Below are 15,596 nucleotides of genomic sequence, written 5' to 3' on the forward strand. Positions count from 1 at the left end.
TGCAGCGGAAAGGCCAAGCCAGCTCTGCACCGAGCAGTGCATTGAGGCTTGTTGCCCATGCCCAGACAGACCATGTAGCTCCACTTGCACTTTAATCCCTTCACACAGGCACTGAAGGGCTTTATAATCAACTGGTTGTTGATAGCACCTGGGTATAAAGTGGCAGGAGATGGCACCCAAGACCATGTAAGACCAGTGCAACTGTTTGTGTATACTGTGAGTGCCTTCTGTTGTACAGGCATACTTCCCAACGCATAGGTCCCAATATTTACTAGCTGCCAAAAAAATAGGGTGATGTTATGACGAAGAGCTGTAGTAGTGGCAGTCAGCTGGGCCCATGTCACTGTGCCCCTGCAAGGAGGTGGCAGACAGGGGCTGGTGTCCTCAAATTGGCATTCTCAGCAGTTCCGTCCCGCACAGCAGACCCTTGTTACAGATGTGGTCCAAATACATACAAGTACTTGTTACCTGCTGCAAGATACACATATGCTTGTCTGAAGGGTAAGAGATGAAGTGCTAAAGCACAAGGGACAGTACAAGTACAAGTTATTGGTATCATTTGGGCCACGAAAGTGGTGTCCTTTAGGCAAAAGAATTATGGAATAAGTACACATAGTAATTGTAGTTTTTAATAAAGTCATTATTTTTCCATGGCCTTAAATACTAACATAAATTAGATATCATGTAGGTATGTCAATAGGTGTTGATAGTCACTGTCAATAGTTTCAGACCTGAGCCATCCAAACTAATTATTGTTCTGAAACATAAAAACACTAAAAAGATTAAAACCAAAGGCCAATAATGCAGGTTCCTTTTTCATTTTCAGTTAGGGATTAAAATACAGGCTTCCTTGGGAAAAGAGCATTTCAGATTCAGCTATGCAATTTCAGTAGGGTCTGTTGAAGTAATTCGATTAATGGAGTTGTACAAAAGTTGAAATTGTTTTTTGCTGCCTGGATTAAGGGATGCATCCTAGTAAACTTGTCCCCCTTACGGCTATCTCCAAGGTTCAGCAGTTGGTTCTGTTGCCTAGTTTTATGAGATATTCCATTATGGTGTGATTTGTTATAAAGCCCTCACCCCCAGCTGCCAATTACAGGACATGGAGAATTACTTTTACAGTTAATACTCTACTGTTCAAAATCAAGATTTAAATTTTGAAACTGTAACTTAGACTTTCTAACTGCTTTGTCTCCAAGCTCCCAGTCACTAAAGGAAAGAGTCCTGTTGTCATGCAGACAATTATCAGTAACATATTTCAGAGAAACATGCAGTAGACCTTACAATAAACTGTTACAGATACAAGCTTTTGCGAGAAGAAGATACTTCCTGACCTTTGTCATTGCTGAATGAACTGTCGCTCTATTTATCAACTCAGCTTAATACAAGCAAAGAGCTGATGATGGCTACTTTTTTTTTCTACCTTTACGGAATATATTTATGATTTCTGTAAAAATACTCGTCATTGTCTTGGCTTCAGAAAAAAAAAAGAATGCATTATGCAGCACTGTCTCAGTAGAAGTGATTTAAATAACCTGTGATGATTAGCTGTAGATTTTTGCATTGATTTAACTAAAGCATTTATTCCTATTCAAAATCTATTTGACAGCTTTGATCAGTGGTGAGTGTAGGGGAAATGGTCCTCAACAGCTTCTGTTCCTCCTCTTGATTGCTTGCCTTACTTTTGTGGAGCTGCCTTCTTTGTAAGTACTTCATGGCTTTGTTGAGGGGGCACCGCTGTGTGGGCTCGGGGCGATGTGTTAGTGCTGTAGCTGCGCACAGTGGAAGCCCAGCCTCTGCCCGCAGCCCAGCTGAGGTTCAGAGTACGGCAGGGTGGGAGGCTGGGGCTCTGCACCCACAGTAAAGGTGGCTGCTGTAGTCTTCTGCAGACCAAATGTTAGGAGAGACTTGATCCCCTCAGATACACAGCATCGTTCTTGGGGTTGGTTTTTATTCACAGGGCTTACCTAGACAAGTGGCAGTTTCCAGAACACCAGAGTGGAGTCTTCCTGGGTTGCTAGTTGAGGAATGACAGGGCTGTGCAGCCTGACTGCGGGTGGTGGCAATTCCCCAGCTCACCAGCAAAGGTCTTCCCCATTTTCAGGCTTTCTTTCCCTTAGCAGTGGGCAAAACTACTTCCTGAATGCATCAGCCTATGCTTAGTCCCCTGCATGTGCGTAACAGGTGTGCTTGATGCAGAAAGCTACAGACATTTAGGGTACTGCCGAACTCATGGTGTTGTAGAGCACTTGGTAGCACAATGGGGTCCCAACACACACATACCTACCACAGAGCATTTGCTTACAGAAAAGAAACCTTGCAAATTTTGTATTGCAGTAATTCAGCTAATTGGGGCTCCTGTGGTAACAAGCTTATAATAAGCTCCTTCCATGGCCATCAGTTCATCATGTGTGCCCCTTTCAATGATGAGTCCTTGCGACATCACAGCGATGATGTCAGCGTTCTGGATCGTGGACAAGCGGTGGGCAATGACGATGCAGGTACGGCCTTCTCTGGCCTTATCCAGCGCTGCCTGCACAGTCTAAAGGTAACAGACGAAGTGTCAGAGTGAAAATACGCAAACCAAATTGGGGCTCAGGGCTGGAGAACTCTGATTGCTTCAGATTAATTAACCGTATTGTGCAACACTTGTAAAAGTGACTATGAGGCTAAATCAAAGGTTATGTCACTGGTGTGCTTAGCTGGGCCATGAACCCAGTTTATTAGCCATACAAAGAAGGGACAGGTAAACATAGACCGCAGCAGAAATCAAGGCAGGCCTTTATTCAGCTGATGTGCTGAATGTCAGCTCAGGGTGGCTGTGTTTTTAAATTTCCACCATCTCTAATCTCTGAGTGTAATCAAGCCATGCAAATTATTGCCCAAGCTCTTAGGCCCCTCACTGCTGTTTTCATTGGCTATTCAGGCTCATCATTCATATGCTTGAATACATTTTTGTTTGCTTGCTTTTCAATGTGCAGAAACTATACTTACGAAACATTCCCACTGAATGCTTTGAAACCCAGGGAATTAGTAAACACATTTCTGAAAAAGTTCTGCCTCTCATTGGCAGTCTAAGAGCCCTTGTAGCTGGCTGCCTTTCTCATAGCCGTGCTTTCTGGATCTTTTGAAAAGATCGTTAAAGCTTTAAGTGCAGAATTAACAATGTGGCGTGACGTTGCGGTCACGCGGTGGAGTACATCGGGATGTCTCTGTAGGACAGAAAAAGGCCTTGTACATTGTAAGCCATTGCATTAACTTTCCCATATTGCTTATCACCGTGCATTTACCTTTTCACTTTCTGTGTCTAAGGCAGATGTAGCTTCATCCAGTAATAAAATTTTAGGATCTCGTATGATGGCCCTCGCTATAGCAATGCGTTGTTTTTGCCCACGAGACAGCTGGGATCCTTGAGCCCCAACATTAGTTTCGTATTTCTGAAAAATATACAACAGGAAGGTGTCATTCAGGTGCAAGCGAACACACCATTACGCAGCCTGAAGGAAGAGCAGGAGGAGAGAGGCAAGAGTGCTTCTTGTTGCTGCCTCCTTAAAAAAACAGGTGATCCAGAAATACTGTACGAGTGACACACATGTCTGGGGAGACCTTTCTGAGCTGTGCTTTGCAGTGCACACGGCCCAGGGCCCTGGGCAGTATGGTGGCGGGCCTGGAAGAAAAATTTTATAGCAAGATGATGGCTGATTTGTCTGAGGCAAAAGAAACCCCCCACCCTAGATTTGGGAGAAGAGGATAGAAGTGATTTAAGGGATTTCTGGACAAGCGTGTTGTTTGGGTGCCTAAACTGTATCCATACATTTTATGTCCTTCTGATTTATATTTCTACGATTTCAGTGTATTTAACTACTTCTTAAGTGCACATAAGCAGCCAGCTTCAAATATTTTTGTCTAAGTATCATGCGCTAATCACAAGACAAATGTCCCTCAGCTGGGAACAGGATTTGTGTTTCCTGACTCAGTGTAACGTTTTGGCTGCTGAACTGTGATGCTGCTTCTTTCTTGTCCACAGCTTTGAAAATCTTCCTTTTTCTCCTGCAGAGGCATAACCGCTGGTTTCAGTTTTATAAATATTTGCCTACCCTGTAAAGATCCCATAGCAACTCACGCCCAAACACTCAGGAACATAATGAATGGTCATGACACCCTCTTTGCTCCTACTGTCACAGCTGTAAAAGTAAATAAAATGTATACATGTGTAGCAACTTTAACTGGGTTTAAAGCAACGCCACTGCTATGAACACTGAGCAGCCTACCTGTAGCTCCACAGCCACGGCCTTGCGGATACTTACGTCAGGCAGTGACATGACAAAATCGTGCAGCTGAGCCTTCTGGGCCGCTTCTATGACTTGTTCCATCCTCGTCTCTTTGGTGTTACTGCCATATTTGATATTTTCCGCAATGCTGCAGTCAAATAGCACGGGCTCCTGGGACACTATTCCAATTTTTGATCGAAGAAACTGTACATTTATTTTCGTGGTGTCATGTCCATCTATTAACTGCCATGAAATAGGAGAACACTTGAAACATCATTCCAAAACAACAGCCTGCAAAAGCCAAATAGTTTAGAGTGAAACTAAATGATTTAGCCATATTACTAAAATGCAAACACAACTGATATAAAGCTATTTGAAGACTCCTTTTGTGGAGTTTGTACATTTGACTCCTTTGTGCATGATGTGTATTTTCTGGGTATGTCTGTGACCCAGCCAAACACTACACCTTTTGCTTAATCGTAAGTGCAGGTGAACTATTTAATTGCTTAAGGTTAGGCACATGTTTTGTTGCCTTCCTGGCATAGTGATCACCACTATTACTCTTTCCAAATAAAGAGAAATCAAACTAGATGGTGAAGTATTTACATGAGGAAAAGATATAAAAGCTTTCTAAGCTATCAGTAATTGAATAACTGGACATTAAATCTAGACAAATTCAACCTGCAGAGAAATTGCAAGTTGAAGCTGTATATTTGGGGATGTTCCAGACTCTCTGTTGCTCCATACAGACTTGACTTTTGCTTGTGCTCTCACAATGTACACCATGCATTATGTGTTTCATTCAGGCGCTACCAAGGTGGATGTTTATGGCCTACATAATGCACGAGGGTACACCTGAGGCTTGTAGCATTCTGATCTTGAATACATCTGAGGTGATACTCAGGAATTGCCTGAACAGTGCACACTTGGTCGCGAAGGAGCTGAAGGCCCAAGCTGCATATGTACATGCCACCACTGCTGGGCTGCACAGTAGGACACAGCCAGAAGTGTCTTTGCAGCATTGCTGAAAACAGCCGGGCACACGAACCACCATTCCTTTGCTTACCACGCTTCCTTTCTCGGGGTCATAGAAACGCTCCAGAAGCTGGACACTGGTGCTCTTACCACAGCCGCTACTTCCAACAAATGCCAAAGTCTGTCCAGGCTTAACAGTTACAGAGAGTCCTTTCAGGACCTGAATATCAGGCCGAGAAGGGTATGTGAATTTACAGTTAAGAAATTCAATGTTTCCCCTGAAATCATCCTGGTGGGGAAAAAAAAAAAAAAGAGAAAGATCCTACAATGAGCTTGAGCTCCAAACTGAGTTGTAAAGTACAAAGTAACTCTTCCTCAAATTCCATTCTTGCATCTCTTATTTAAAATATGACATCAGTGCTTGTGAAATTCACCCAGAAAGGGGGATTAAAAACCATACTGGAGGAGCTATTCTGGAGACCAAGCCATTACTCATAACACTATTGCTCTGCTTATGCTTCCCTGTACTGCACTGGTCAGAGGCATCAACTGGAAATAGGATCACCTTGCAAATCGGTAAGTTTTTTTATTTTAATACAGACACTGTATAAGTGTAAATTTGATGATATTCCAAACACATTTGTGCAAAAAGCTGGATTTGGTAAGAAAAAAATTAAAAATTAATTGAACTTCACAACGTTAAACCAACACATAAATTCAGGTTGGTTTTCCCAGAACTCTTAAAAAACTCTTTTACAAAACCCTGAAGGAAATCAGGATACTTTATTTTCATGGTCTGAAGCAAAATGCTTAATGTATTTAGTTCATAACAATTATTTCAAGTTTTCATTTAATTCTGAAAAAGAAAAAGTTAAATGAAAAATAAACTACTTGAATATTCCAGGTCAATTCACCAAAAACTGAGCATTTTCATTTTGTCTGACTCAAAGATGATTCGCCTCCTCATGAACACCCCCAACATTTTGCTGTGAATGGGAAAAAGCCTCCATGATGAGCTAATGATAGTCAGGTTTATGTGCGAACTGTAGAGCAGAAAGAAAAAACCATGCTATTCTGTGAGTCATCCAAATTGGTCCAATTCCAATTTATGGGAGTTTTACACTGACAAATGCCTAATAGCCACACTTGATATCTCCCTTGCTGTCTAGTACAGAGCTCGCTGTTTCCAAAAGAGCAAAGACAAGTAAAAATTACACAATTAGCATAATGTTCTTGTAAAGCAGTGATCCTCATTGACTTATAAATCGTTAGTGCAACTTTGATGCTTATATTGAGCTGGATGACATCACACATTATGCATCTCTGCTCTTACCCATTTTTCTCCTTTTTCACTGTAAACACTGATTTTAGGAAGCCGATCAACCAGTTGAAAAAATCGTGCAGCAGATGTTTTGGCTTTGGCATAGTTTGGGGTGTAGGAAGAAGCTCTTCCCAAAGCAGTTCCACTGGTCACAACAGCAGAAATCACCCTGCGAGGAAGGGGGACACAGTCATCCTTGGGAAGCCATCGAGAAACTGAACGCTACACCGAGACTAGCGCTCCTGGAGGGGAGCCTGTTTCTGGCTGCCAGCAGGCTCTCACCTGAACACAAAGCTGTAATGGAGTCCTTCAGTGTCAACTAGAAACCCTCCGTATCTGTAAGAGACAGCATTGGCAATGAACACTATGCTCTGGGCAAAGCCAAAGCAGAGGCCATAAACGTGTGCTTTTTTGACTGCGGCTCTGTAGGGCAGATCCAGATGCTTCTCAAAATTGCTGATAAACATTTTCTCTTTCCCTATCCCAGCTACAGTCCTGATGTTAGAGAGGGCTTCACTGGAAATCTGGAGGAGGAAAAAAAAAATGGCTAAAAACGCATGTTTACTTGGAAATGTAGCATGCGCTCTTTCACAAATGCATGGTTCTTTCATGAGCACTGGGCACTAATGCCATATATAAATTGATCCAGATATGATACAAACTGGCCCAAATGTCAGTCAACCAGAAGAGGAACTTTCCTACAAACAATTACCAGCCTCAATAGTTATGGTCCGCTTGCTCCACTAGAGTTAGGGTACTGTAAGCACAGTTAGGAAATCGGGCATATGCTCTCACTTGTGACTTATTTCAAGTCATGTGAACAAACGGAACATCCACAAAAGCAAAAACAGTTTTAGGAACACTGTCATTTCCTTGATTGCATGCATTTATTAATTAAAGATGTTTACTTAAATTATTTCATTTGTTTTACTTATAGCATTATTCAGGGAAAGGGTTAGAAGGGATGCTATCCCCAATTTCTGTTTCACAAATTAAAAGCACTTGAATTTACTACATATCCTCATCTGCTCACCCACCCTCTTTCTCTTGTTTGTGTCCAAAAAGCCTTGATGAGATGGAACATATAAATAGCAGGTGACACCCTGATTCCTCTAACATCAGTGACATGATTTCCAGGTTTTTTTACCTTGTGCACAGGCAAAGAGTAAGCAAATACTTGCCTAGATACATAGAAAAATGCACACAGGAAATTATGAGACAATCCCTGTGGAAACTTCTCTGGAGCTTTAATTAATTGTAGGCTTTACATTGTGCTTTGTTGCCAGCCATAATTTGGTTTTCTGTCCCCCCAAAAAAATAGCACTGCAGTTTCATCTATAGAAGTAAATTGACTGTTTGTTCGATCCTAATTTCACCCTACTTATCTCAAGTAATTTTATTAAGAAATTGGTTTAAAATGCTGTAGTTTGCCTGGACTTTGACAGTAGCTTCATAGTGTGACGCTTTCCTATGGGAAGCAATAGTCTGGCATATGGTTTATGAATGTTTTCAGCATGTAGGAAGAGCTCTGAAGATAAATCATTAAAAATATTCCATCCAGTTTCAGGGTTTTATTTTCCTGGCCAAAATTAAGAGTCAAATCCCTTGCATAATCATACAATATGAAGGAGCGGATAAGGAGGTACTGTGAATTGCATTGTTCAGACTCTGCTTTTCCATGTTTAGCATGGCTGATGAGCAATCGCTGCAGAAGAATTCAGCATGTTTAGCATTTGGATGCAGTACTGGCAAATAAATTAGAAAATAGCACCAGACATAATCAGTCATTGCCAAAGCTGCTGAAGCATTGCGTGCCCTCTTCGTCCCAGCCTCTGGGTCATTCTGTTGAATAAAAGCTGATGCCTTGACTCATTAGTGAAGTTTCTCTCCTTGTCAAGACAGTATTTTGATTTATCACTTTTTGTAAATAATTAAACCATTCTGAATATAGGCAATTGGTCAGGTCTTAATTCTTCCTTGGCTTTCTGGAACAGAAGATTGTTCCTAACAGCACTTGAGTGGCCCGTAAATGTATTAATTTGATTAGTGACACCAAAGTCAAGTGACATTAATTCACGTAATACCTTTTGTGCATTAAAGAAAAAAATAAATTCCAGAAGTCTGCATGTGTAGGTGATCATACGATTCTTTTTTTTTTTTAAGTTCTGTGTCCCCAGTCATGACACGCTTCTTCAAATCACACCCAGAAATGGGAACTGGGAGCTGAAAATTTGCTTCCTCAGAAATCAAAAAGGAGGGTGGCAGGCTGAGGAAAGAGACAGCCAGTGGGGGCAGAGCTGGGCAGGGCGAAGGGCTCCAGTCCATGTGTTTGTTGCACAGGTTAAGGTCAAAAGGAGGCTGAAGATGGCTGGGAGCTCAGATGGGTAGAGGGAAGGTTCAGATGGGGCAGGGTGGAAGGCAGGATGGGTAAGACACTTGGTGGGCAGGTGTAGGAAGATGGAAGATTGGGAGGAGCAGGAACTCTTGCAAGAGTCATTTTAGGATGGGCTAAAGTAGCTCTGCAGAAGGAAAAAATCCCTGAGGCTTTGATGGGGCCTGATGCTAGAAATATGGCAGCCTAAAGCGGGGGAGAAGGCTCAGGCATTACTCTGAGCAGGGTAACCTGAGGTAGTCTTCCTCATGTCACCTGTCTTCTAAATCCCATGTGTTTCTGATGCAGTTCAATTTCTTCACAGTTGAACTAAGTAGATTTAAAAGTATCAGGTTCTGGGTCATGTGCCAGAACTTAGTGACTCAGGACTAAAGTCAAAGAAGTGTGAGTGTTTCCAAGGCACCAGATCTGCCTGCTCCTCTTTGTGCATAGGAGAGAACTCATGAGAAAATGACATTCTTTTCTTTTGTGTCCCTACCTTTTCCTTGTTTGGTACACGGACTGGAAGCCTGCTCAGCCAAGCAAATTTCATAAGGCCATTCTCAGCCCTTTGCAAACTGCATGAACCTATTCTCAGCCTTCGAGGCGAGGCAGTTTGCAGGGTCTTGCAGCCAGCAGGGCATGGGATGCTGCCAACCGTGATACTGGAGTTACAGTAACAAGGACAAGGGCTTTAGCCAGGGGTCACTGGACACGTTCTTTCTAAGGCAAGAGAATTCCTTCCTGGTATCCCATGCTGGCTGGTTTATACCCACACTGGTGTGTTTTCACCATGGACAAAATTTAAAGTATTATGAGAAAGTGCTGTCTCTCCTGTTACAAATTAGCAGAAAAGGGTTAATGCTTATCTGAATTTAAAAAAGAAATTTATATTCTAGCTCAGAAATGAGAATCAATAGAATTTTGACCCTTAAAATCCACACATAAAAATAAAGTTATGCCTGTGATCTAGCAGCACACATTGATGGAGAAGCTGGTAAGCTAGTAGGACCCACTGAAGGAAAAATTCTGCTCTCTAAAATCCATGCACTGATCTGTGGTTCAGAGCCGAATTCTCAGGTGGGAGGATTTCTAAGCGAACACGTATCACTGCTGTCTGAGGACAGCATAGTCACAAGGCATCCACAAATGGGTATTTAAATAAAACCTGTCAAAGGTGAAACAGACTACTGAGAGATCTGTGTCTATCAGTCAGGCCCAATAACTTTTGAAAAGTCAGTCACATGCCATGCAGCAAGTTCTTTTGCAGTTAGGGAGCTCCCAGTAGTGTTGAATCATTTGACAAGCTGAAATATTACATCTTATTTGCAAAACACTGCCAGTTTCATTACGTTTGAATTACTGATCACAGAATCACAGAAACACAGATTGGAAGGGACCTCAGAGATGCTCCCAAATGCCTGATTTTTCAACTACCTGTGGCTGCAAATATAAAGTTTTTAAATAACATTACCCGTCCAGTAGCTTCCAGTGCTTTCTTGTCCTGAGAGGCAAATCCTGTCAGCATTTTAGCCTGCACAGCTCCAGATAAGGCCAAAAATGGCAGGAAACACAGTATTACTAAACTCAGTTTCCAGCTGAAGTAGAAGGCAATGACCATGGCTACCCCAATGCTGGTCAACGAATTGACAATCATTCCTATCTGCGATCCAGTTGCCTTCAAAGAAAAGAAAAAGACATGATTGACTTGTCCTCCAACAGTAACTTCAATAATCTTTAAATAAATTTTCCTATAAAATTTTAGAAAGCTCTAAATTATATTAAAATATCATAAAGCACCAATGGCTGCTGACTGCACTGAAATTTAGCCAGTTTGGATATACTGTTATGAATTAATTGTATCAAGAGAAAGACTGAAAATATCCAATATTCCTTTCACCCATCAACCTTTACAACAAGAATTCAGAAAATTCTTTCTAATGATTGTGAGAAATACAGTCTAACTATTGAAATTAGTTCCCTTGGTTTCCTGTGGAATCACTCATCTGAATAGTCTATTTAGACACCCACATTTACACATCTAGATTTAAATAATAAACAGAAACCTTTTGCAACTTAACTATTAACAGACAACAAAGTCTCTGCTGTGCTAAAATCAGTAAGAAACATCACTGATAAAGGATGAATTAAAGTTGCATTTCTGCCTGTCTCTTTATTAAGGAAAAATTTTAAATACACCTTTGACAGCATCTTTATTGGATGTATTTGTCTTCTTATGTACTTCAAGAATACTATTGTTTGTAATAAACTTGATTTATTTACCAGAAGTTTTTCATATCAGTAAACAGCAGCCCTAGACAGTAACTAGGTTGCTATGCATTAGAAAAAAAAAAAAAATATTTATATATGTATACATTTTATATAGAAGTCATGGAGAACAGGGTATGTCCCAGAGGACTGAAGGAAGGCAAATGTTACCCCTATCTACAAGAAGGGTTCGGGGCAGGATGCGGGTAACTATAGGCCCATCAGCCTTACTTCAATCCCTGGGAAAGTTATGGAACGAATCCTCCTGGGTGCCATCACAAGTCAATGGAAGCACATGATTGGGAAAAGCCAACATGGCTTCACTAAAGGCAGATCGTGCTTGACAAACCTGGTGGCCTTCTATGACAAAGTGACTTGCCTGGTTGACGTGGGGCGGGCAGTGGACATTGTTTACCTGGACTTCTCCAAGGCATTTGATATGGTCCCCCACGGCCTCCTCCTGGAGAAATTAATGCATTATGGCCTAGACAAGTGGTCTGCGCAGTGGGTGGGGGATTAGCTGACAGGCTGCACCCAAAGGATGGTGGTAAATAGCTCTTTTTCAAAGTGGCAACCTGAAACAAGTGGTGTCCCCCAAGGATCAATATTGGGCCCAATGTTATTCAACATCTTTATAAGTGATCTGGATAACGGCATCAAGTGTAGCCTGATGAAGTTTGTGGATGATACCAAGTTGAGTGGGGAAGTAGACACTCCAAAAGGGAGAGCTGCTCTGCAGGGAGATCTGGATAGGCTGGAAGAGTGGGCCAGCGAGAACCTTATGAAGTTCAGCAAGGACAAGTGTAAGGTCTTGCACATGGGAAACCATAATCTGGGAGTGCAGCACAGACTGGGGTCCACCTGGCTGGAGAGCAGCTCTGTTGAAAGGGACCTGGGGGTGCTGGTGGACAGGAAGCTCAATATGAGCGAACAGTGTGCTGCTGCAGCCAAAAAGGCCAATAGGATGATGGGTTGCATCAAAAAGGGCATCACCAGCAAAGATCAAGAAGTCATTATCCCGCTCTACTCAGCGCTTGTCAGGCCACACCTGGAGCACTGTGTGCAGTTCTGGTCCCCGCTCTACAAAAAGGATGTGGACAGGCTGGAAGGGGTCCAGAGAAGGGCCACAAGGATGATCAGAGGACTGGGAAGCCTGCCATATGAGGATAGGCTGGGAGAGCTGAGTTTGTTCAGCCTTGAGAAAAGGAGGCTCAGAGGGGATCTCATCACCATGTACCAGTACTTAAGGGGTAGTTACACAGAGGATGGAGACTCCGTTTTTACAAGGAGTCACATGGAGAGGACAAGGGGGAATGGACACAAATTGCTCTTGGGGACATTCCGATTGGACACGAGAGGGGAATTTTTCACAGTGAGGGCAGTCAACCATTGGAATAATCTCCCCGGGGAAGTGGTTGACTCGGCCACATTGGACACTTTTAAGAGTCGTCTGCACAGGGTGCTGGGCCATCTTGTTTAGACTGTGCTCTTCCTAGAAAGGTTGGACTAGGTGATCCCTGAGGTCCCTTCGAACCTGTCATTCTGTGTGATATCCTTGATATTTTTCAGTCATATTCATTTGCAGGATGTGAACTTGCAGCACAAAATGCTCATCATCTACTCCTACTCTTACCTGCAGCAATAAGGCAAGGTGCCTCAGGCCTGGCCACAGCGGAAGGTACACCTCCCAGCTCTGCAGAGGCTACCAAAATGAGCAGCCATCGGGCTGCTCTCACCTGGATCCTGCATCTCTAAACCCCCACCTCACTCCAAGATTCCACTTCCTACTGGTGCAGATGTAGACATTTTCAGAACCTGAGCACTTGGGTGCATCTTGTGTCCTTCAGCTCGCCCTGCAATAGTAGCAGTTGGCTAAGCATCAGGCAGTGAGAGGTGGAGGACACTTTTGCTTAAGTAGCTCTGTTTTGTTCCCCCGGAGCTGTGGGTTGAATGGCTGTGCCCCACTGCTCTACATGTGCTTAGAACAAAGATGTCCCTTAGCAGGCTATTAAATGGTTCAGTCAGTGTTTTACAAGTTTGCTTATTTCAATTAAAATATGCCCTGTAAGTGCCTGTAAGGGCTGAAGTGGTTTGCAGCTGGTTTCTCTGATTCTGTAGAAATTGCTGCTGACAGGGATTTTGGGAACATCTTCTCTCACTTGTCTTTTAAATTCTTAAAATCTCCATTAATAGTTTTTAAAAACTAACCCACCATCTTCAGTCAAGCTGAAACAGGACAATTTTTGTAACAAAGAAATCTGTATGCTTCCTTCTCTGTTTCTAGAAAATTGCTTGCAGTGGAGCCAAGTAAAATGGCATCTGACTCTTCCTTCAAACCATCAGTTCAGATGGGTAACATTTACGGCTCCGCATGATTTAACCCTTACCCACCCATTAAGGAACACAATGCATGGGGTTAGTGGTTCACTTTCTGAAATAAGAAGTCACACTGAAACTGTCTGCATGAGTTCCCAGCTGGAGCACCAGCCAATACTGTAAACTGTTTTTTCAAGTGGACTATCACTTTAAATCAAAACACAACAAGCACAAAACCATGCTGAAAACTTGAAAACATGATGAATGTCACTGAAATACTAGTCTGACATGTTTTTTAAATAAAAATTTAAAGCACCTCCAGAAAAAAGAAATTAAAACTTTTGCACCAGATGCTCCTTCCCATTCCACTGGGAGCTGGTATTTTATTGATTTTTGTGTTCTTGTTCTGCTAATACAGGCAGGAAAAAATGGGTCATAAATTGTGACCCTATCTGTGCTTTTAGGTAAATACAGTGACAATAGTTCCATGTTGACAGTCTACGATAACTAGAAATAGCTTAATTGACTGACCAGGGACTGATCTACACTGGCCTTGCTGGTTGCATGCTAGCTCATTTCTGTGACAGTGTGCCAAAACAGGCCTTCAATCAGTGCTTATAGTAAAATGATTCTTAAGCTACCAGGTCTTACCCCTTGGACCTGTGAGGCATCTGTTGCAAGTCTTGTAGTCAAAGTACCAGGGCTGTTCTTCCGGTCATCAAACCAGCCAATGTCTTGCCCTAGCATAGCCTGGAAGCCAATTTTCCTTAAGCGTCTTGTAAGCAGCTCACCAGACTTGGCAAAGGTGTATCCCTGGGGTGCATAAGAATAAAACACAATATTGTACAGAAAGAGATACCCACAGAGTAAGGGATCAGAAACAAAAATTACCCATATTAGACTACTATTACCTGTAGAAACTGTGTGAAAAATGAAAGAATGCCAACAAAGACAAAGAGCAGGCAGACACCATTGATCTGGATTCTTCGTTGTTCTTCTTCAAGAATGGAGAAGGTCTTTGAAAAAAAATGGGTGGCATCATATTAGAAGTGTCAGTTTTTTCTGTGTGTGAAGTTTATTCATGACTCCCTATTGCCAAGTGCAGAAGTCCACCCTAGAACCAAAGCCAGAACAGAGAGCTCTCCCTCACCCCTTGCCAAGGCCCGACTCCTTGTTTTCCCTAAGGTAAGCCTGAGTACAACGTATTTTTTTTCCTCCTGTTAAACAGCAAGTTTATTATATTCAGTGTTAGCACATACTGCTATTCCTTGTTGCCCATCCCTACTTATAATCAATCATCTGCCCACTCTAAACCAGATCCAGTGTGACAACCAGAGAATAGCAATGACAAAGCAACAGCGCATCAGCTCACTTACCACCTCACTAATCTATGCCAATTGCAACTTTATTGGGCCATACAAGATGAAGTTGTGTATATAATTATACCATAGCATGAGTCTCCTTGCACAACACTAACAGATCTGTAATTGCTGTAGGTAGGCTTCAAGGGGAACCTATTGTCTTTTACTGAAGGAGTGTGGCTACGAGCCATTCATTTACTGCCCGGTACTTGAGAAAAAGCATTAGTGCTTAAAGCAGAGCCCCTCCACCCCATTCTGCTCCAGTCTCTATGGTATTTTCCTTTTATACCTTGTTCTTAATATCTGGCCTTTTTCAACACCTGCCAGCATTACTGGGTGCTGCTGAAGCACTGGTCCAAACCTAAGGATCCATCCTTTAGCAGTTCCTTTCAGTCAGAGCAGTTGATATGTAGGTCAGTTAACCTTTCTGAAGTTGTTAAACTACTTCTGCTACTTGCAGGTATAAGCCACAGCTCATGTTTATACTTCTCCACTAACCTTAGATTAATTCTGATTGGATTTCACAGGTAAAAAGGACTATAAACTGACTAATTTCTCAACCTGCTTTCTGGAAGGTGTAATTAAAAATAACTTGTACATTTGACTTTTACTTATATCAAAACCAGCTTAAATTATTCTAGGTAAGTATTTAACAGTGGAAAGAGAAGAAACAATTTTCATTACAGCTGCAAAATATAAAAACTCCACAAAAA

At 42.2% G+C, this 15,596-nt stretch overlaps 1 protein-coding gene across 6 annotated transcripts in view; it reads right to left on the minus strand.

Annotated features, from left to right (window-relative positions):
- Positions 1–529: 529 nt before the first annotated feature.
- ABCB11 (ATP binding cassette subfamily B member 11) overlaps positions 530–15,596 on the minus strand; it is a 59,105-nt gene continuing 44,038 nt past the window's right edge. For 5 of the 6 annotated variants that reach the window (XM_064451519.1, XM_064451518.1, XM_064451521.1 and 2 more), the window contains 9 exons: positions 14,434–14,538; positions 14,174–14,335; positions 10,413–10,616; positions 6,850–7,091; positions 6,580–6,736; positions 5,338–5,535; positions 4,308–4,514; positions 3,291–3,437; positions 530–2,542 (listed from right to left, as the gene is read on the minus strand). In XM_064451519.1, coding sequence (XP_064307589.1) covers positions 2,342–2,542; positions 3,291–3,437; positions 4,308–4,514; positions 5,338–5,535; positions 6,580–6,736; positions 6,850–7,091; positions 10,413–10,616; positions 14,174–14,335; positions 14,434–14,538 — 1,623 coding nt within the window. In that variant the 3' untranslated portion in view covers positions 530–2,341. The remainder of the gene's footprint in view (positions 2,543–3,290; positions 3,438–4,307; positions 4,515–5,337; positions 5,536–6,579; positions 6,737–6,849; positions 7,092–10,412; positions 10,617–14,173; positions 14,336–14,433; positions 14,539–15,596) is intronic. The other variant, XM_064451522.1, reaches the window with a different exon arrangement.

This window comes from Phalacrocorax carbo, chromosome 5, assembly GCF_963921805.1.
Source record: "Phalacrocorax carbo chromosome 5, bPhaCar2.1, whole genome shotgun sequence".
Lineage (NCBI taxonomy): Eukaryota > Metazoa > Chordata > Aves > Suliformes > Phalacrocoracidae > Phalacrocorax > Phalacrocorax carbo.